The sequence below is a fragment of the Solenopsis invicta genome, chromosome 13, assembly GCF_016802725.1.
Source record: "Solenopsis invicta isolate M01_SB chromosome 13, UNIL_Sinv_3.0, whole genome shotgun sequence".
NCBI lineage: Eukaryota > Metazoa > Arthropoda > Insecta > Hymenoptera > Formicidae > Solenopsis > Solenopsis invicta.
Genome location: NC_052676.1, coordinates 9272423 through 9293237, shown reverse-complemented (window position 1 = coordinate 9293237; position 20815 = coordinate 9272423). Strand labels below are relative to the sequence as shown.

Below are 20815 nucleotides of genomic sequence, written 5' to 3'. Positions count from 1 at the left end.
ATATCCTGGACCATTATGACCTAGTTTACACTTGACGAACACTTGACACGCATACTGACAAGTAACTTTCTATTAAATTGTTTTAATTTTGACAATACGTGTAAATGTATACGTGATATCTATATTTAATTAATTATCATGATTTATATTGTACCAATTTAATATACTATTCATTAAATTTATTACCAAAATTAAGATAATTGAATAGAAAGTTAAATATTACGCGTATCAAGTATTTGGTGTAAACAAACCCTATGGCCTAGTTTATACCGAGCACTTGATACGCGTACTAACTAGTAATTTTCTATTAAATTATCTCAATTTCGGCAATAAATTTAAAAAATAGTATATTAAGTTGGTATAATATGAATCGAGATAATGAAATATATGTACCATGTATACACGCATCGTTGAAAATAAGATAATTTAATAGAAAGTTACGAGTTAGTACGCGTATCAAGTGCTCGGTGTAAACTAGGCCTATGAAAGCTATCCATAGGATATGCATTTGTAGACAGTCTAGGGACATCTCTAAATGGACACGTTTGCATGTCCATATGCTATCCTTGTTCGTTCTCTGTCTATCAACGCTATCTGCATTCGTAGTTTTGCTACCGATCTTTCTTGTCTTGTTGTCACCATATTACTCAATATTGCTCAAAGCCGTGAGCGTGTTGAACATGTTTTTTCGTCCGGTCCGCGAAATTTGTGAGAATTGCTGATGCAACCAGCCAACAGCCAGAAAGGAACCTGAGGGGTGCCATGTCGGCTTTTTTCTTATAACGCTAAAATTTCCGGCGCACTAACGACGCACATCTATTTAGGCCAAAATCTGATCTAAAATTACATCCATTTTGCGATACTGTCGATAAAAGTGGTTCAAGTCTTTCCAAAAGTCATGTAGTGAAAGTACCTCCCGAGGTGCCCACATGCCCCGCCGACTATCGGGCTAGTGTGAAAGTGAATGTTTGTGTGCGTCCGCGCGCTAGGCGAATGGGTCAAAGGACGTTTCCGATTTATCGGCTGAATTCTAGGTCCGAAGCTTATCAGCGCCATATAGCGTTACGGTGAGCGATCAGAGCAACGATGCTCATTAGTGGCTCCTCTACCTCTGAATCGTGGACCGACATCGGGGGGGGCTTCATCTTCCTTGTGTAATGGGGGGGAATGTCTCTCCTGGGCACGTATTATGCATTTGTTCGGAATCGATTCCGATCGGAATTATTCCGTTTGTCCCTAAATTTCTATTGTGTTTTCTAGGGAAAACGGAATCATTCCGATCGGAATCGATTCCGAACAAATGCGTGCCCTGGCATGACGAGTGGAGTCAAGTCGGTTCCTAAAGTCGAGGCTTCTATCCCGACCACCGGGAGAGACACAATCCTGCTGATTGATGGTTGTCATAAGACGAGAGGCGGTCGGCAGGATAGATATGCGACCGAATCACCGGGGACTTGCTTTTTCGAAATGGTGGCGTATTCAACGCAGAAAGCATCCATTTAAACACAGTACAATTGGGCGATTGGTGCCTAGTAATTTTCTTCTGTTCAAGCGCTGTGAGTGGATTGTGTCTAATTGAACTGTGTCCAAATGGATGCTTCCTATTGACTTTGTTTACACCGAATACTTGATACGCGTAATATTTAGTAACTTTCTATTCAATTATCTTAATTTCGATAATAAATTTAATGAATAGTATATTAAACTGGTACAATATGAATCAATATAATTAATTAAATATAGATATCACGTATACATTTACACGTATTATCGAAATTAAGATAATTTAATAGAAAGTTACTTGTTAGTATGCGTGTCAAGTGTTCGGTGTAAACTAGAGTATTCAACGTCACCACGAGTATTCAACGCCACCACGCGTTTGTGAAAGATCGACGCCGATTCGCGTCCGTGGGGGAGGCCCGAGCGAGGAGGACCTGAGTGATCCGCTGCGTCCGAGGCATCACGGTCTTTCCCAACCTTGGACCGAGACCATGGAAGTGGATCGGCAGGAGGAGGAAGAGGCTGGGAATCTATTGGAGCCGGTCATCGATTTTGAGGGAGTCGGAGAGCCGTGTCTGAATCCCGGATGTTCCGGGAGACGGATCTGGCCTGCCGGTTTATGTTAAAAGTAGGCGCGCCGATGGCCGCCCTTGTCTTGACGGAAGCGGACCCTTCAGGTCTTCTTCCCTACTGTCCGACGGAGCAGACATGCAGGATCGGCTCCATAGGGTTCCCATGAAGCAGTTTAGGGCCCGTCGATTCCGAGCCAATGTTATCCGGAACTCGGAGTCGGATGAAGAGGAAACGGGAGATGGTGATGCAAGGCCTCGAAGGAGAAAGAAGAGAAGCGGAGATTCCGCTGGAGAAGCCCCCTGCACCTTTCCCTGAACCGGCAACCGCACCTGGTCCTGATGCGCCTATGAGCGATCGGAGCTGGGTCGAGGTTGTCGGCAACAAAAAAGAAAGAAAGCGGATAGGGGAAGCCAAACGGCGCTTCCCGTCCAACCTCCTGCTGAGAGCGGCTGAGAGGTGTTTCTCCTATTAAATAAAGGGAAAAGGGCTGGGCCATCGGGGATAACGGCTTCTAGCGCCCCCCCCTCCGGCCACCAAGCCTAAAAAAAATTTAAAAAAAATAAAAAAGAAGTGCCGCCGCAAAGTAAAACCCTCGCGGCAAGAAAAGTTAAGAGACATCCCCAGATCATCCGCGGTGTTGGTGACGGTGACTCGGACGATGTCTTATACGCAAACGTGAGGCGGTTTAGAGAGGGGATAGTCCTACGGGACATTGTGCCGCAGGGGGCCCTTGGACTCCAAGTCCGCCGTGCCCAGACGGGGGGTTGCCGAACAACTGGCCTCGGAAATGAGGCGCGTCGCGGGGGGCTCGGATGTGCGAATCTCATGCCCTATGCGTAGGGCAATGGGGGTGGATCCGTATCGCCGGGTTCGACGAGTCAGTCGCTCTGAAGGAGGTGGCGACGACGGTCGCCAACTCCGGGGAATACTTCGTGACAGACCTTAAGGCGGACCGGATGACGCAAAATTGGCAGGGGTTGGGTTCTGTCATCGTACAATGCCTGGTCGCCGCGGGACGGGATCCGATAGCGCACAATGCGATGTAGTCCACCAACCAATCATCTTAACTTAGCTAACCCAACTAACGGAAAAACTCTATGAATTGGTCGCTGTGAGTGATGGTGTGCTATCGGGATCCGTCCGTCGCTGCGGTCGCGAAGATTGCCCGGATAGGTAGTTTGGCCCTGAGCTAGGTGGCGGCCCATGTGGAGGCTACCGTTGTTTGGCCCAGGGCCATACGCAGCACCGATGCCCTGGCGATACAAACAAGGCCCAGTACTGCTTCAAATGCGGGAGAGAAAGGCATACCCAGGCCGAATGTGCGAACAAGCCGTTACCTGTAGAAGTAAACCTCTGCCAGCAGAGGTAAAGCGCATAACCACCACCTTGGCGGTGAAAAATGCACGCGAATCCCCTTGGCTGCTCGCCTGGGGAAAAAAACTCCGCAGCAGGAGAAGGGAAGAGATCTAAAGGAAGATCAGCCTCCATCCCTGCCACCTTCCACCCCACCCGGCGCTCAGGCCGTGGAGGGTAAAATATTGGCGGGGCCGGAGGCTGCTATTAATATGAAAGAGATCCCTCCCGTGGCAGAGGCCTCTGTCGGGGAAGCCTTCGTTACGGGAGTTAGAGAGTTGTCGTCGGATTCGTTCAGAGCCTCCGAGCTAGGAGCGAGTCCGCCGAACAAGAAGAGGTACGAAAGCCTCGATAGTTCTAGTATCTCGAGCCTCCTCCAGGCGAAGGTGGTGCTCGAGCTCCTCCCTCTTTCACAACGGGAAAGGTGAGTTGGATTTGACTCGAGTACCCTGGCCAAGTTGGTGTCCAGACCCCAGGTGGAGGAGACGTTGACGTCTCCTCCACCGGGATCGCCTATCCTCGGAGGTGATAGGACCGTGGGGTCACCCCTGGGGGAGGAGGTTACCCTGCGCTCCTGGGCCTCGTTCTCAGCTGCCCCTGCGCTCGGGGATGCTCAGAGGATGAGGACCCTGGCTATGGGCCGCCCGATGAGTGAGGGGGTCTTCGCTCATCCGGCGGGTCAGCCACTTCAGGATGATAGGCCCGGGCGGTCTTTGTGCCACTGGACCTTGGTAGGGTGTTGGCGCGGAACGGATGGGTTCCGATAGCGCACGGTGCAATAGCCTACCAACCAATCATCTTAACTTATCTAACCCAACCAAGGCTGCGTTCAGATTTCCCACTCGGGTGCACCCAGACATTCTATCCTTGTTTAACATTTGGTAAACAACAAAGACGAAATCTAGGTGCACCCGGGTGGAGAATCTGAACGCAGCCCAACGGAAAAAAATATCGGCCGCTGTGAGTCGTGGTGTGCTATCGGTCCCGTGCGCTATCGGAATCCGCCCGCGCGGAACGGATAAGTTCGTCGCTCGCCTCTGGCCCTAAAGGAGCGGAGAATGATTATCGATAGTGTAAAGTATAGAGGGGCGCCATCTTTCTTTACGCTATTGTGTATATGTCTACAAGAATAGGTGAATCGAAATTGTAATAATTTCAAAGAGATCAGATTCCAATGCTGCAAATGCAAAATACATAAAATTTAAAGTTTTTTTTTCTTATGACGTAATAAAAACGTAATAATTTTACAATTACTTTTCTAACATCTGCAGCACTGAAAGTTAAACTCAACTTGAAATTATATCGATTTCTAGTAATTTAAAAAATGCATAAAATTTAATTTAGATGATTATGTTATATTTAGAACAGCCTTTAGCCTTCAAGAAATATACAAACTTGAAGAAATTGTACAATGAATGATACAATACTTTTATGTTTCAATAATATGATATAGTTATGTATATCCTTGCTATTTAATAGCTCTGACGAACTTGGATCATTGAATTTAAAGAATCTTCAGAATAAAGAAATACACAATAAAATTCTACTTCCTTATTTGAATACACTGGAATTAAATTATAAATCATATATACAGATGCTCCAATGAGCTACATTTTGCACAGAAACATATATTACAAAATTTATTACTTATATACTATAATATATGTATATATGTATTTATGTGTGTGTATTTACATTTAATTATCTTTCTTCATTCGATTCGACGTCATTCTGTAGATAATGGAATCTCGTCCTGGATCCATATCGGCGATGGCGACTGAAAATATCAAAACATTAAGTTCAAATTTCTTATGTTGAATGAATAAACATAGTTATTAAAAAAACTGATCAATAACTTTTGAATTCTTGCTTTTACAAAATTTAGTTATACAAGATAATTTTAATTTTCTTAAGTAAATTTCTCAAAAAATATAAAAGGTGAGAAGTTTTAAAAGCTGTATAGTTTGAAAAGTGAGAAATAATGAAAAAATCAATTTTCGAAAATTGAATTTTCAAAGTTACATAAAAATTATAGTATTTTTATAATGAAATTATTCTTACAAAAATACCTAACTAGTATCCGAAATGACACTCAAATGAATGCTAACTCTCAAGTTGGAGTTTTATTTGAGTTAATACTCATTTAAATGTCATTTTGGACACTATGTGAGTGTATTTTTCGTAAAGGTATAAAACTTTCATATAATATAATTTTTTTTAATTATTCTGTATATAAAAGTATAAGCATAAATAAATCAATAGTTATAATTAATTTAATTATTATTTTAATAATTATTAATCATCAAAACATACTCTTTTTATACATATAAAAATGTACTTTTTAAAATGGAGTTAGAATTTTAATCAAAACAAGAACTAAAAAAATTAAACTGCTAGTTTTACACAGTAATTTATGAGATATTTTTTATTTTATTTTATACATTTTAATACAAAATATAAAATACCACATAAAATATTAATTTTTTAATAATCATACCTTAATATTTATATGCACAGAATAATGAGATAACTTACTATGAAAAAACATAGTTAATGTTAAAAAAAATTATGCAATATGTAATATACAATTAATACAATTACATATCTTTTCAAAAAGCTAAAATTATGTTTTCTTTAGATTAGTTGATTTATCTCATTCTGTGCACAAAAGTATTAAAAGTATGATTATCAAAAAAATTAATAACTTACAAGATATTTTATATTTTATGTCAAAATATACTAGAATAAAATAAGTAAAGTGTGTTAATTTTTTGACAATTCTACTTTAATATTTGTATACGTAGGAGAATTGTGTATTTACAAAAATACGTACTACAAATGGCTAAGAGTGAAAAGAAGAAAACGACGCAGAACCATAGTATTATATTGAAGATGACTGGATAATCCTCGTTGTAAACTTTCGCACGGCCAGAAAAGTCAGCCTGAAATAGAAAAATTGTTATAATGGAGGGGTAAAGGAAATTTTTGAAACAAAATTTCAATCCTGCAAATGTCTCTCTTGGTGATACTTGCTAAATTTACTATATAACAATATAGCACTCTACGTCTCTTAATATCTCCGAACGAGTAAGATTAAAAACTTCAGCGTATTCAGAAATGCATACAAAATACCAATACCATTTCGCAATTAACATACGAATTAACTGAAGAATTCGTAATTCATTAATGAAATCTGCTTCAATACTTGCTAAACAATTAACTATAATTGGTTAAATCTTCTTTAATAAAAACTTTCTGATCAAAAATCCCGTCGCTTATAAATTTATCATCATTAAAATGTATGCATGCAATCAGACATGGCAAGCCTTCATGCAAGATTATAATTCTGCACTGGAGAAGCACTTGAGACAAATCCGAAACTGTCGGCATATTTATATAATGTAATGTAAAATAGTAAGAAAATAACTTTTCTGGATCCTTTTACTTCTCGAGTACAAAATTTGCTGTCTAAAATTTTCAGTTTAATTAAAAATGTCACTAAGCATCATTCCAGTAAGCATTAATTAACATCTATAGCAGATTACAATCTCAATGCAAAACAAAAGAAACAATGTAATACAATCTTAAAAGGAACTGAAGCTGAATTAGACAAGTGTTGAAAAAAAGCTTTTGTTAATATCATTCAAATCTACTGGAGTAAACATTAAATTAAAATAATTTATCTTCCTAGAACTCAGGTGCTCTAATATTTTGACAAGGTCTGGCAGAACGAATACAATTGAAGAGTCCAGAAAAAGAACCTTGACAAGTCACATTTTTGTCAATTTTTCTACCAGCATAAATTCAAGAAATTTTACTATTTTATACATATTTCTTAAAATAATCTCTAAATTTATTTAAATATTTTAGCACATCTAATTATAACATGTATCCATTAAGCTTCATTATGATTTTTCTATGTAAGCTTATTTTCATAAAATATTTTTTTGGCATAAAACCTTTCTTTTTCGATAATATTATCAATTTTGAGAAATTAATACAAAAAAAAACAGATTATTATATAAATTTATACATTGATGTTCAAATGTAGAAATTGAAAAAGAAATTGGACTTGTCTGGTCTTCGCCTAGACCCATCGATTGTTATGCATGTTAATATGTTTGTGATACCTGTCCTATTGTGTTATTATATATGTTATTGTCCTTATGATCTTCGTCGGACTTGTCCGATGTCTCGCTATTAGCCTGAACGTCTGTACGTTCAACAGTGTTGGGCGCAATAGTAGTACTATTTTTTTCCCCATCATCACCCTTTTTATCATTTTGCTTGTCTTGCTTGTCGTCTTGCTACAATCAGTGTTGTTCAGTATCTGAGTAAAGTAGAGGAGGTCGGCGGTCGTGGAATATATTTGGGGTGGTGGAATATCATGATATCTCGTATAATTCGCATTGAATTCTAAGAACTGTTAAAATTACTTCGTTACAGTCTATTTAGACATTGTAGGATAGTTACTGATTATTAGTGTCCGCTGTATTTTTATAAAAGCTGAATTTCAGAGTTTTGCAAGAAGCAGAAATTTTTACAGATGTACATTCTTTATGTAATTTTGAAAAGTACGTTACATATTCATTTTTTAACTTTAATTTAACTTGAAGGCCTTAAATGTAAATTTCAAATAATATTATTGAATTTAATTTGTGTGATAATGCGTGTATAAATTTGTCAAATAAAGTTATGTTATATGTGGGTCATGATTGTGGAATGATCGTTATGTACATCACTCTTGCAATTTTACACTCTCAGTCGTATAATGTTTATTAAAAGCAAAGAAGTTGTTTTAAAAAATTTTAAGTTTCATTTAAAAAAATTTTTAAGTAAAAAAATTATTAAAAAAAAAAATTTTTTTAATAAAATGTTTTATAAAATGTTTGTAAAACCTTGTATTATGACACTTATTTGTGTGTAAAGGCTACGAATGTTTATTAATTTATCTTCTCTTTATAAATAAAAATTTCATGACATGAGTTGTTAGTATTCCACGATCCCCTTGTTATTCCACAAACGCATCCTTTTTTTCCTCTTCAGTAAATTGTAAATCATATTCGTCTTATATGTCCGATAAACTTCTAACTATAGGGTGATTGGTAGAACTCTATAGTTAATAAACGCGTTGATTAGAATTATGTCGCATTAATAATATTGAATACTGAGTTATTGCCAAAAAACAAAATGGTATTCCCTTCCTTTTGTCTAATGTAAAGCAAGCCCAGTCTTCAAGATTCCGAAGATACTAGAGGGACAGTTTACCGAGTTCGTACATCGAGTTTCAAATTCTATATTGGTTGTAGAAATCTCAATCCATTTTCGAATTTTATCAAGCCCACGAATACTTCAAAGATCCAAGATTGGACAAGTTAATATGTTTTTAAATTAAGTTAAACTTAATAGTTTAGAAAATTAATTTAGTTACGTAAAAGTTTCGTTAAGATTAAATTAAATTAGATTAAAAATTAGTCTTAAAATTTGTTATATACATTTATATTTAATTTTAAATGTCGTAATTTTTTAAATTAGATTACGAGTATTTATTATATTATAATAAATAAAACAAAACAAATTGTTATAATATGGATCATTACATTTAATATTTTATTTGTAAATTAAATTTATATAAAATAACAAAAAAAAATTGTTTTTATGAGAATAAACTTTTTTACAATTTGCTTACATAGATAAATGTTTAGGAAAAAAAATTAATAAGTTAAAGTGAATGTTTCGAAAATAATTTGAAATTAAAAATTAACTCATTTGCAATTAAGTAATAAAGAAAGATCTCTAACTCAAGAACTCAAAAATTATGAACTTTGGCAATATCTAGAGCAGGATTCGGCAAAAAATGCACATTTCATTTGATTTTCAACTAGCGCTATTCCTCTTACCTCATCAACCTATACACAATCCAAATGTCAATCGGCATTGGATTGCGCGAGAAATAGTGAGGTAAGGAGAAAGCTCTCTTTAAGCTGAAAACATGTATTAACCAATTTTTTTACTGCCCAAATTTACCCTGAAGAGGTAAAATCAACCTTTAAAGAATAACTTACTTTTAATTTTTATTTTGTTATTCACCGACAAAAAAAGATAAAATAAAATGTTAGAGGAAAAACTTATTTCTTTTAATAAGATTTATCTATTAGAAAACTTATCAATTGTTTAAAAACTTAAAAAATATATAAACAAAAACAAGAGTAATATGTATATTCTCAATATTCTGACATTGGCTTCTTTATAATACTATGTACAAGTAATTAATACGTGTTTCACACATGGCACATTATCTTTTAATAAAAATGAGCATTCAACAGCGGCAATAATGACTTCCCATTTAAAGTAAGCTGTGTTTCGGATATTTTATATAGAATATCAGAATCAACTAACTTCAACTAATTTTAAATAAGATTTAAAAAAAACACGAATTATACCGTATTATTAAAAAACCAAGAAAATATTAATACTGAAAATATATTATTTCTGCTTTTGTTTATATACTTTTTATCCATTTTAATTTCTTGATAATTGATAAAACCAAAAATAAGTTAATCTTTAGAGATTGATTTTATCGCTTTGGGATGAATTTGGACAACAACAAAAATTGTTTATTACACGTCAGAATTCCTCCAAGTACTACCAAAGTTTCATAATTTTTTAAATTTCCTAGTTTGGGACCTTTCCCTGTAAGTTAAAAGTTATTAATTCTTTAACTTTATTATAAAATTTTTAACTTTTCAATTAATTACTATTCAACTCTGCAAGGATCATATTAGCGATTATTTAAATCAAGTCTGTCCACAATTTAGCTCGTGATCTAAAACGTTTTTACCTCTCTATCTTCTCGATAGAACGAGACAGAAAGTAAACAAAAAAGAATAGATGCTAAAATTCTACCTATTATAAATCCAAGCCTGTCCAAGTTCACGGAGTAAAGGTACTTATCATCCGTCATCTATGAAGCCCATAGCAATGGTGTACAGATTTTTTTAACGTTTTTATTTCTTATTATAAAATATAAATGTGTTTGACAAATATGTCCATTTCTCAATAAAATTATTTAATGTTATTATAATCAACATATATGTTGATTCAATAATGTAAGTCTTAAAAGATTGGTATAGCACTGTTATGGGTTTTACAGAGCCCATAAAAAAGAAAATAATGATTGACATACAGCTATACAACGATTACAGGAATAAGGAGCTTATTTGTTCTTCATCAGGCCTTGGTGACTTAAACAGACTTGAAACCTTTTGTTTCTAACTGAAAATCTTGCACGATTCTATCCTGCTTTTTTCCTCGTTGAAAAAAAAAGAGAAAAGATGGATTGTGCAAGAAGTTCAGGTAAAAAGAACAGATCTCTGGATTCAAGCGAAACTCTAGCGACTATCCTTTTTTTGTTTATCCTTTGGTTGCGTTCGGTAAAAAAAACAGGTTCTCAAATGATAGAAGATTCTTTAATACGATTCGTTCTTGCTTTTAGTTCTTGCAAGATCTAATGTAGAAATTAATCGTATAAAAGAAACTCGTAACAGATGCAAAGCTATTTTTGCTGCTAAATGCAGCCTTTATTTTGTTTTATGAAGACAATGGAAAGGTGGAAGCGTTTTAGCTCAAGAGCAAAGTTTTGCACAATTTTGCGCAAGCCTGATCTAAATTCACCGATGTCGAGCTTCAAATTGAAATTTAGTCGATGAAAAATATCAAAATGTTCAAGATTTTAAATATTTGATGCCAAGCTTCGATTATTTGTTAAATTTTGTTTAAAAGAACTTTCGAAAAAAAAAAGAAGATTGAACGAATGGCTATTGGCCGGACAAGTTTCTAATTTCGTTGATTAGAGTAATTAAAGAGTAATTCGTCGTGTTCGCGGTATCCATGCAAAAAGCTACCTCTAATTCGGAAAAAAACACTCTCAATCACGTCATAGCCCATGCAATGCGATTCGACACGGTACCTTGACGAGTAAATTATCGTTAACTGAACTGATTGGCGCTCCCTTGGCACCACCAGTGGTTTTAACATTTTTAGTCTTATAAGCCTACAAAATATTCCGTAACAATTAAAAATAAGTACAGGTAAAAAGATAATTTCAAGTGAACTAACACGCGATTCTTTCTAAAACCGAGAAATTCTGAATAAGATTAAATATTGTCCAAATATATATTTGATAATTTTTTTATCCTTTCTAATTATATTTTGGTATAAGGAAAATAAATTTCAATTGTTAATGTCCAGATAAAAAGGGCAATACTTACTTAGTAAATCGGTTGCAAAATTAGCTATCTCGTATACATTCAAATATAATATTTGTATATAATATAAAAAAATATACCGTGATTTTAATAATCACATATTTTTACATTTCACAATGTATACTCTATTATCGTACTACAATAATAAAATAACAGTAAATAATAAATTGTCTCCAAAGAACTGTACCCACCAATACTAAATCAAATTTGATTAAATGGAGATATTTTATTATATTATGTATACTGTATATTGATATAATAAGTATAATTCTGTTATCAAATATTTTTTAATTAAAAAAAATTTTCGAATAATTTTGTTTGAAATACAATAGTAAACCACAAAATGTTTATGTAAAATAGTATGGATAACTCACCGGAGTGTCTCTACGCTGTCTTTCGAGAACGGAGCGAGCGTTCCTAACTTTCCAAGCGTCGTTCGTGAAAGCCGCAATGATAATCTAAAACAAATATTCAAAAATATTCTAAACGTATAAACAGATAATTATATTCTCTGTATAGCGATTAAGTACAAATAGACTAAAAAATATTCAAAGATCTACTCATTAAGAGGACATATAGATGGATCAAAAAAAGGCTTAATGTTACGAATTTTTTGTGAATGAAAGTGATACAAAAGTTGTATTTATTCCATTGTAAAGATCATCCCTTTCTCTATTTTGACATTAATATCTTATTTTAAAAAATCATAAAATGACGTCGCTATTCAAATTTTCCTAAATCATGTTTTTAAGAATTGGCGTTTATGATAACTATTGTTTTCACAGAATTCATCAGAGAGCAAAATAATACAAGGTTTATAAAATTGAAATATAAATCTAGTGTTTAACATAGCGTTTTTCAAAATAAATGATAGTGAAAGTCAATATAACGGCTTTCATTATATTGACTGCTCATTTTTTTTGCAACTGTTACAAAAATAAGGTATTATTTTAAAAATTCTACAAACATTAAAAGTGTGTAAATTTACAAATTGGTAAAACCATTTTCAAAATACAGTAATCACACGTTTTGAAAATGACGAATTGAATAGCGATGCCATTATATATTTATTTTTTTAAATAAATTAGATGTCAGATAGTAAAAAGTATAATCTTTATAATGGAATAAGCGCAACTTTCTCCACTTCTTTTCGTTTTTCTAAAAAAAATTTGCAACACTAGGCATCGTCTAGATGTATTTATACAGTTTCTTAATACAAATTACATATATACAGATAAAATAAAAAAGTTACGCACTTTGCCATCATAAGTATTCACGAAGGCCTTGGAAACGTGTTCTATTGCGTCACTGAGTAAGGTATACGCCTCTTTGGCAGGTGCAGAATTGTTTCCATGCAGTTCCAAGACTGGATTGAATGAGGTTATCACTAGCCAATAAACATCCGTGCCAGAATCGTGTTTCTTCGCTGAGGAGGCATTGTCGGCGATAGCATGGAGAAGCTGTATTTCCTCGACGAACTTGCAATCCTCCTCAACTTCTGAACTCAGGAACTTCAATTTTTCCATATTAGCAGGCTTCAACTCACCAAGTGCCGACTGGCCAAGCTATATTAGAAAAAGTTTTACATTTATATTATCTAAACTCTTAAATTAAAAACAAATTTTTATTCAGAGTTGGGAAGTAACTTGTTAATTGTAAAAACTTACAGTTAAAATTACTTTTTTATATTATGACTGAAAAACTTCCTTAAGTAAGTGTAACTAATTACTGTTAACCAAAATCAGATATAGATATTCTGATCAGTTACTGAATCAGAGTCTCACATATTGTAAAGTAACTTTCCCAATCCTGTATTTATAAGACAAGTTTTTTCATCAATACATCCATCTATTTAATGCTTACAGCATCAACACCATCACTCAAATTAATTCTGACTAATGTGTCATCGTTGCTTCGCTCCTCCACTCTGCTCCTAATCGCTTGCCAAGTAGTTTCTTCCGCCTCATCCACAATTAAAGGATAAATAATTTTAGTTTTATCTTTTACAACAGGCAACTTCTCTATTCCATCAATCGCTATAGCAACCAATGCCTTTGGCATCGAAAATGGATCCCGTATGGCAATGCAGTGTTCCGAATCTTTCTGTAAGATCACATAGTTCTTTTATCTTAGATAAATCTTCAAATAAAATACATGTCATTTCAAGCATATCAGGTACTCCAGATTACAAGTTTTGAGGATTGAACTTCAAAGATTTCTACTTATTAAAGTAAAAAATACACTGTCAATTATACAATTTTAGTTTTCCTGTTTAAATGTTTCAAGTACATTTGAAGCTTCATGGTATGTAACAATTTTATCAGTACTGTTCAATGTTCATTTTCATTATTGTAGATTAACTTTGATTTTAATTTAACTTACTCTCAAATTTTCCTAATTCTTAGAATGAGACTAAATTAAATTGAGAACAAAGTTGTATTGGTAGATCTAGTTTATATCTGGTAGAAAGAGACTTAAGAAATTAAAGACAACGCACCTGTTTTCCAGTGTAACCGAGACCAGCCGTCAAGACTTCCTTAAGGCTGCTTTGTTCGATCTCCCTATTTCCAATGAATTCTACGCTGTTAGGTGAATGAAGAATGGCAAATTCGCCATTGGCATAAACTAAAAAAAGCAAGCATTAGAATAATCAAAGTGTAAGAGAGTAATGAGTAGATTGAGTATATGTTAGTTTTCAACAAAATAGACATTTTGGCGTACTCGAAATGTTTAAAAAAAGATCTACTTTGTTCAAAAATAAAATTAAGTTTAAATATTCTGAGCATTTCGTGAAGTTTTGAAAAAAATTTACAAAATCGACTCCTGCAGCCGGGAATTCAATTGCGAAAAAACTCGAAGCATTTCGATCGTTCTCGATATGAGTTTCTTGAGCGTAAACGGAAAATTACCTGCGGCGAGGATGGAAAAGAGGAGCAATAATTGTTGAAACATCGTTGTGCGGAGAAACAAAATTCGAAAGACACTCCCTTGACTCCCTCGACGTCGATCAATTTCAGTAAATTTCAGACGCGATCATATGATCATGTCAGGTAACACGTGACATCAAGAATTGGTCATACATTTAAAAAAACAACCTAGATTGATCACGAATGGCATCGTATAGGGTGCGTTCCGAATTCCGCGACATTCACTGTAGTAGAGTAGAGACTCTCAAGAGTCGCGACATAAGTCGACTTTTGCATGCAGGGTAGTAGTTTTAACAAAATCTATGAATTGTCATCTGAAGAGTCGCTGGTTGGCCGTGTACCAGTAAGCGTGTTTGTAATAGTCAAAAAGCGCGATCAGGATTGTTGATGCAATCCTCCTTATTTCTTATGCAAGCATATCCTGTATTCCCATTTAAGCCTTTTTGTTTCCCATATAACTATTGAAAGCAAGATAAGAAATACCTTGGTTACTATGGTCAAATCGTCCCCGCCACGTTGTTACACTGGGGACGGGTACCAATAACGTTGAGAAGAAGAAGAAGAAACAAAATCTATAACAGAGAGGTTAAACTTAACCTAAACTAGGTTGAAACGGAACACGTATACCCTAGTAGCACAGTACATTGGCTTTACATTGGTTAACATTGGCGAAACATTGGTTATGTTGGGAGTACATTGGCCAATATTTCCCAATAAAGAGCCAATATTGGTCATAGAATCAATTGCACATGTACTTGTAATATTGCTCGCCAATTAATAAACAATATTGCATTTACATTGGAGATGCATTGGCCAAGATTTGCCAATGTAAAGCGAATATTGTTTATTAAAGAAATGACAATGTTTTGCCAATATTACAAGTCAACAATTTTACAATATTGCTCTTACATTGGAGGTGCATTGGCCAAGATTTGCCAATGTAAAGCGAATATTGTTTATTAAAGAAATAGTAATGTACTGCCAATATTACAAGTCAACAATTTTATAATATTGCTCTTACATTGGAGGTGCATTGGCCAAGATTTGCCAATATAAAGCGAATATTGTTTATTGAAGAAACGGTAATGTACTGCCAATATTACGAGTCAACAATTGTATAATATTGCACTCACATTGGAGGTGCATTGGCCAAGATTTGCCAATGTAAAGCGAATATTGTTTATTGAAGAAACGGTAATGTACTGCCAATATTACGAGTCAACAATTGTACAATATTGCACTTACATTAGAAGTGCATTGGCCAATATTTGCCAATCAAAAGCGAATATTGTTTTTTAAAGAAACGGTAATGTGCTGCCAATGTTACGAGTTAACAATGGTACAATATTGCACTTATATTGGAAGCGCATTATTGGTCAAGATTTCCAAATCTAAAGCGAATATTGGTTATAAAAGAAATATTAATGTGCTGCCAATGTTACGAGTCAATAATTGTATTGTAAATATTATCAATAAACGAAATAGGTCCATAAATGAAGAAACCTCAATCTACCTACATTCCAATAAGCAAACAATATTTTTCAATTGTTTAAAAAATTTTTTTTTTATAAAAATTTTTTATATTTAATTTGTATTATATTGACATATATTTTCTAATTGCATTCTTACTAAAACAAATAACAGAAAAGTTATTCCAGATACTATTCCGCATTTGTGAAATTAGTAAAAAAACTATAATTTTATATTTGTTTATGTAAATAATGTGCTTTAATTATACATATTCCATTTTTTTGATAACGTATATTGACCTCGATCTACCAGTTATATACAAGTATCAGCACAAAGCTTTCACAGGTCATCACGAAGGATCAGTTCGCAGCGATCACACAGGTCAAACAACGTTCACCGAATTCGCGACTTGGATGGGTGACCGCTTGGGTTAAAAAAAAATTGGACTAATATTGGTTAAAGTGTCAACCTTCTAATATTGGACCAATGTTGAAAACCCAATGCACAACCAATATATAATATCGTATTTATTTTTTTTTTAATATTGGTTAAATAAGGGTCGATATCATACTTTGCAATATTGGACCAATATTGAAAATCAATTCACATCCAATAGATAATATTGGGTTGACATGATTTTTCAATATTGGACCAATAGTGCAACTTCAAGATTGGTTAAATAAGAGTCGATATCATACTCTGCAATATTGGACCAATACTGAAAATCAATTCACACCCAATATAGAATATTGGGTTTACATTATTTCCCAATATTGAACCAATATTTTGTGCTACTAGGGTATACGCGTTGTGCTAAAAACTTATTAAAAATGGGTGGATGTGCAGCACCATTTTGCAACAATTCGGCAGCCAAAGGCTACGTAACGAAAATATTTCCCCGAAATATTGAACGACGTGCTCTGTGGATCAAAAATGTAAGCGAAAGATGTTGGGGAAATGGTGTGAAAAATTGGACACCTGCGACAAATTCTCATCTCTGCGAGGTAAAGTAATTCCAGCAAACACAGTTATATAACAATGTTAACGCAATGTAACGTGTTCATTACATGTAACGTTCATGTTAGTTGTAATTTCCTACTCATAGAATATCACAGATACATTATATCTACATATAACAGAAAATATTGCTTATAAAACAACAACATTGCAATTATGTAACAGTAACCTAGTTTGTCACATTACTACATTGATGTAACGTAACTGTTATATAAAGATTTAGCGCTGCTGCAATATAATATTGCTATACATATAATGCTACCTTACTCAATCTAATTTGCTTTTTGCATTAATTCTTTGTGAAAGCAAATTCATTTGCTTTTGCATAAAATTAGTTCAAAGATTTGTGTCAACTATAAAAAATTTACACAAAACATGGCTAAACACATCCGGATTACAGTTTATCCAGAGAAATTTGGAGTGCTTTTCAACAAACAACACAGGTGACAATGTGTTTATTAGTGTGAGTGAGACAATTAAAAATCTACTCTCTCACACTATTGGACACAGCGTCGCACTATGTTGCTTGCTGGAAAGCACTCTTGCATAACTGCATAACCATATGTGCACAAGGAAATTAATTGATCCATTAATACATGTATGTATAAGAAAGTGGACCAATTTCCTAGGCATATATTTGTATAAATTTATTATTATAAAATTAATAAAATATAGTGTTTATTAAAAATAGTTATAAATTATTAAAAAATTAATTTAATATGTATATATATATATATATATATATATATATATAATGTTTATTAAAAACAATCAAATCTTTTTTCACTTTTACATATGTATATAGTTAGTGCGTATACTTTTCAAATATTAAATTAGCAATATATATTAAAGATATTTAAAATTATCAAAGCTAGAACTAATTATTATTTAAAACCTTGACTTTGATCTTGACAATATATTGTATATGTCAAGAACAAGGCGATTGTTCTAAACACGTGTTCCCTAAACACAAATTTTACTAAATTATTTCAATGACTCTGGTTTTTTATTTATTTTCTTTATAACAATTTTAATTATAGAATAAATTAATCTTATTTTATTATACACAGGTACATTTTCCACCAGAGATGTGGGAACCAAGAACTGATGTACGAAAATTAAAATCAAGTGCATATCCCACAATATTTGGATATTTTTTGAAAAAAAAACCAACGGAAAATAACGCTAGACAAGTATTAACAAAAAACATTAAAGTAAATAATAAAGCAGATTCTAATGAATCATATCAACCTATCAACGTTCAGGTGAATAAATCTGTTACTTATATTCAAAAGCAAAAAAATCAGGTTAGTTAATATATTAAAATAGAAATACTTAATATAAATAGATAAAACATTCAAACACATTAAAAATTATAAAACAAATTTTTTAGGTGATTAATGATATATCTAAATGTAATACATCATCAGCAATAAATCCAGCTTCAACAAGTATAGTTAAATCTATTGAACCATATCAACCCATAGATGACTTTCGATTTGATCAACCTATTAATGATATTGTAAAACAAGAGTATCAGGTAATATTAAAATAGTAAAAGTTATAAGAAGATAATCGAATATATTAAAATATAAATAACTTTCAGTTTGAGCAACCTGTTGATGATATTGTAAAACAAGAGTATCAGGTAATATTAAAATAGTAAAAGTTATAAGAAGATAATTGAATATATTAAAATATAAATAACTTTCAGTTTGAGCAACCTGTTGATGATATTGTAAAAGAAGAATATCAGGTAATATTAAAATAGTAAAAGTTATAAGAAGATAATTGAATATATTAAAATATAAATAACTTTCAGTTTGAGCAACCTGTTGAGGATATTGTAAAAGAAGAATATCAGGTAATATTAAAATAGTAAAAGTTATAAGAAGATAATTGAATATATTAAAATATAAATAACTTTCAGTTTGAGCAACCTGTTGATGATATTGTAAAAGAAGAATATCAGGTAATATTAAAATAGTAAAAGTTATAAGAAGATAATTGAATATATTAAAATATAAATAACTTTCAGTTTGAGCAACCTGTTGATGATATTGTAAAAGAAGAATATCAGGTAATATTAAACCAGTACAAGTTATAAGAAGATAATTGAATATACCTTTTAAAATATAAATAATTTTCAGTTTGAGCAGCCTGTTAATAATATTGTAAAACAAGAATATCAGGTAATAATAAAATGGTAAAAGTTATAAGAGGATAATTGAATATATTAAAATTCTGAAATAAATTTTTTAGGCAATTGATGATACATCTGAAACATCAATCTTATGTCCAACTACATGTTCAGATGAATGTAATGAAAGAGAAGAAATGCGATATAAGAAATTGGAAGATATTATCCGAAGACAACAACTAAAAATGTTTGAAATGCTAAAAGAAATGAAAAGTTTGAAGGATACTATATATATTTTAAAAAATAAACATAATAATGATAAGTATAAAAAAGCTTTGGAATCTGTTTTTACTGACTGTCAAATTAAAGCTTTATTTGCGGAAAAACGATGCGTTCGAATGTGGTCGCATGACACAATTAAACGTGCTTTACAATTGAAATTTGCATGCGGAACTAATGGGTATGAAGAACTTATTCGTCAAGGATACCCACTTCCAAATCTACGAACATTACAGCGAAAAATAAAATTTCAATTTTAACTAAGAATATCCGAATAAATGTTACAAAAATGAAAAAAATCTTATTTAAAAAGTAAAATTGATTTAGAATCATGGGTTAATATTTGACAAAATGCTCATAACATCAAAGCAATCTTACAAACTTTCGATTAGATTACAAATAGGTTTCTTAATAATACAAATGATCTTATGGAAAATGTTACGCGCATGTACAGTGGTAGACAATTATAGTTGCAACACTATTCTAAATGTTTTAATAGATGCAAAATGTTAATTTAAAAATTATTTTTTATTTCAAAATTCAATGAAATTAAAGCTAACTATATTTTTTATTGTCACGTATATACAAAATCATGAAACGATCTACAACATTTAGATTAAAAATATTTAATAAAAAGGTCATAAAATCTAAAAAATATGATAGTAAATCGATGCCCATGTACAATAATTTGTAAAATAAATGTTCAAAGTATAAAGAATTTTATTTATTTCTCTTCTTTTACGCACCAGAGAACCGATTACGTACCTTGAAACAACGTGGAAATTATAAAACTGAGAAATTTATTAAATGTTGATTAACGAAATTTATATAATTATTATTTTAAATAAATATTTTAATGAGCTTGCTCAATTTTGTAATTTTAACCTTATTTCAAGATACATGTACAATCAAATCTTTAAATTATAAAATAATAAACTAAATAATTTTTTTGTATTTATTATTTTGTAATGTAAAATCTATTTGTTAATTTTTACAATATTTATTTTAATTACACTGTTAAAATTTAAAAGTAGCAAGTGTTTAAGTATTCAAATATAAGCGGGAATTGTTAAAATAAGTCGGGCGAATCAAAAATGGCACTTTCGTGTTGCGATGGGGTTCTAGTTTTGATAACGTGTAAATAACTTTTGTATACGAAAATTGCAAAATAGTCAATGGCAGAATACCATTAAATAATTCTATTCTATCACTTTTTGTATACGAAAGTATTTGCAGGTTTTTAAAAATAGCCCCCCCCCCTCCCCACTCCTCTGAAGAATGGAAAGATT

The 20815-nt window shown here is 32.8% G+C and overlaps 2 protein-coding genes across 16 annotated transcripts; one reads left to right on the top strand and one right to left on the bottom strand.

Moving 5' to 3' along the window:
* Nucleotides 1-4760: 4760 nt before the first annotated feature.
* LOC105194119 (ATPase H(+)-transporting accessory protein 2) lies at nucleotides 4761-14806 on the bottom strand. 4 transcript variants are annotated; one of them, XM_039456646.1, is made up of 10 exons: nucleotides 14603-14806; nucleotides 14191-14318; nucleotides 13557-13796; nucleotides 12950-13258; nucleotides 12068-12151; nucleotides 11396-11479; nucleotides 7557-7733; nucleotides 6260-6368; nucleotides 5122-5203; nucleotides 4761-4990 (listed from the first exon to the last, which is right to left on the bottom strand). In XM_039456646.1, exons 1-9 carry the CDS (start codon nucleotides 14643-14645, stop codon nucleotides 5124-5126), a joined length of 1254 nt encoding a protein of 417 aa, XP_039312580.1. In that variant the 5' UTR covers nucleotides 14646-14806; the 3' UTR covers nucleotides 4761-4990; nucleotides 5122-5123. The 4 variants fall into 4 exon arrangements, with proteins under 4 accessions (XP_039312580.1, XP_039312579.1, XP_039312582.1 ...); XM_039456645.1 differs by having other exon boundaries at nucleotides 4761-5203; nucleotides 14603-14805; XM_039456648.1 differs by lacking the exon at nucleotides 7557-7733 and having other exon boundaries at nucleotides 4761-5203; nucleotides 14603-14805.
* A 50-nt stretch (nucleotides 14807-14856) lies between these two features.
* LOC105194131 (THAP domain-containing protein 5) lies at nucleotides 14857-20244 on the top strand. Of its 12 annotated transcripts, none has more exons than XM_039456652.1 (11): nucleotides 14857-14963; nucleotides 16889-17094; nucleotides 18178-18414; nucleotides 18501-18647; nucleotides 18714-18755; nucleotides 18822-18863; nucleotides 18930-18971; nucleotides 19038-19079; nucleotides 19146-19187; nucleotides 19258-19299; nucleotides 19370-20244. In XM_039456652.1, the coding sequence occupies exons 2-11, from the start codon at nucleotides 16921-16923 to the stop codon at nucleotides 19784-19786; spliced, it is 1227 nt and encodes a 408-aa protein (XP_039312586.1). In that variant the 5' UTR covers nucleotides 14857-14963; nucleotides 16889-16920; the 3' UTR covers nucleotides 19787-20244. The 12 variants fall into 12 exon arrangements, with proteins under 12 accessions (XP_039312586.1, XP_039312595.1, XP_039312585.1 ...); XM_039456661.1 differs by having other exon boundaries at nucleotides 14867-15205; nucleotides 16937-17094; XM_039456651.1 differs by having other exon boundaries at nucleotides 14867-15205.
* The last annotated feature ends 571 nt before the right edge of the window (nucleotides 20245-20815 follow it).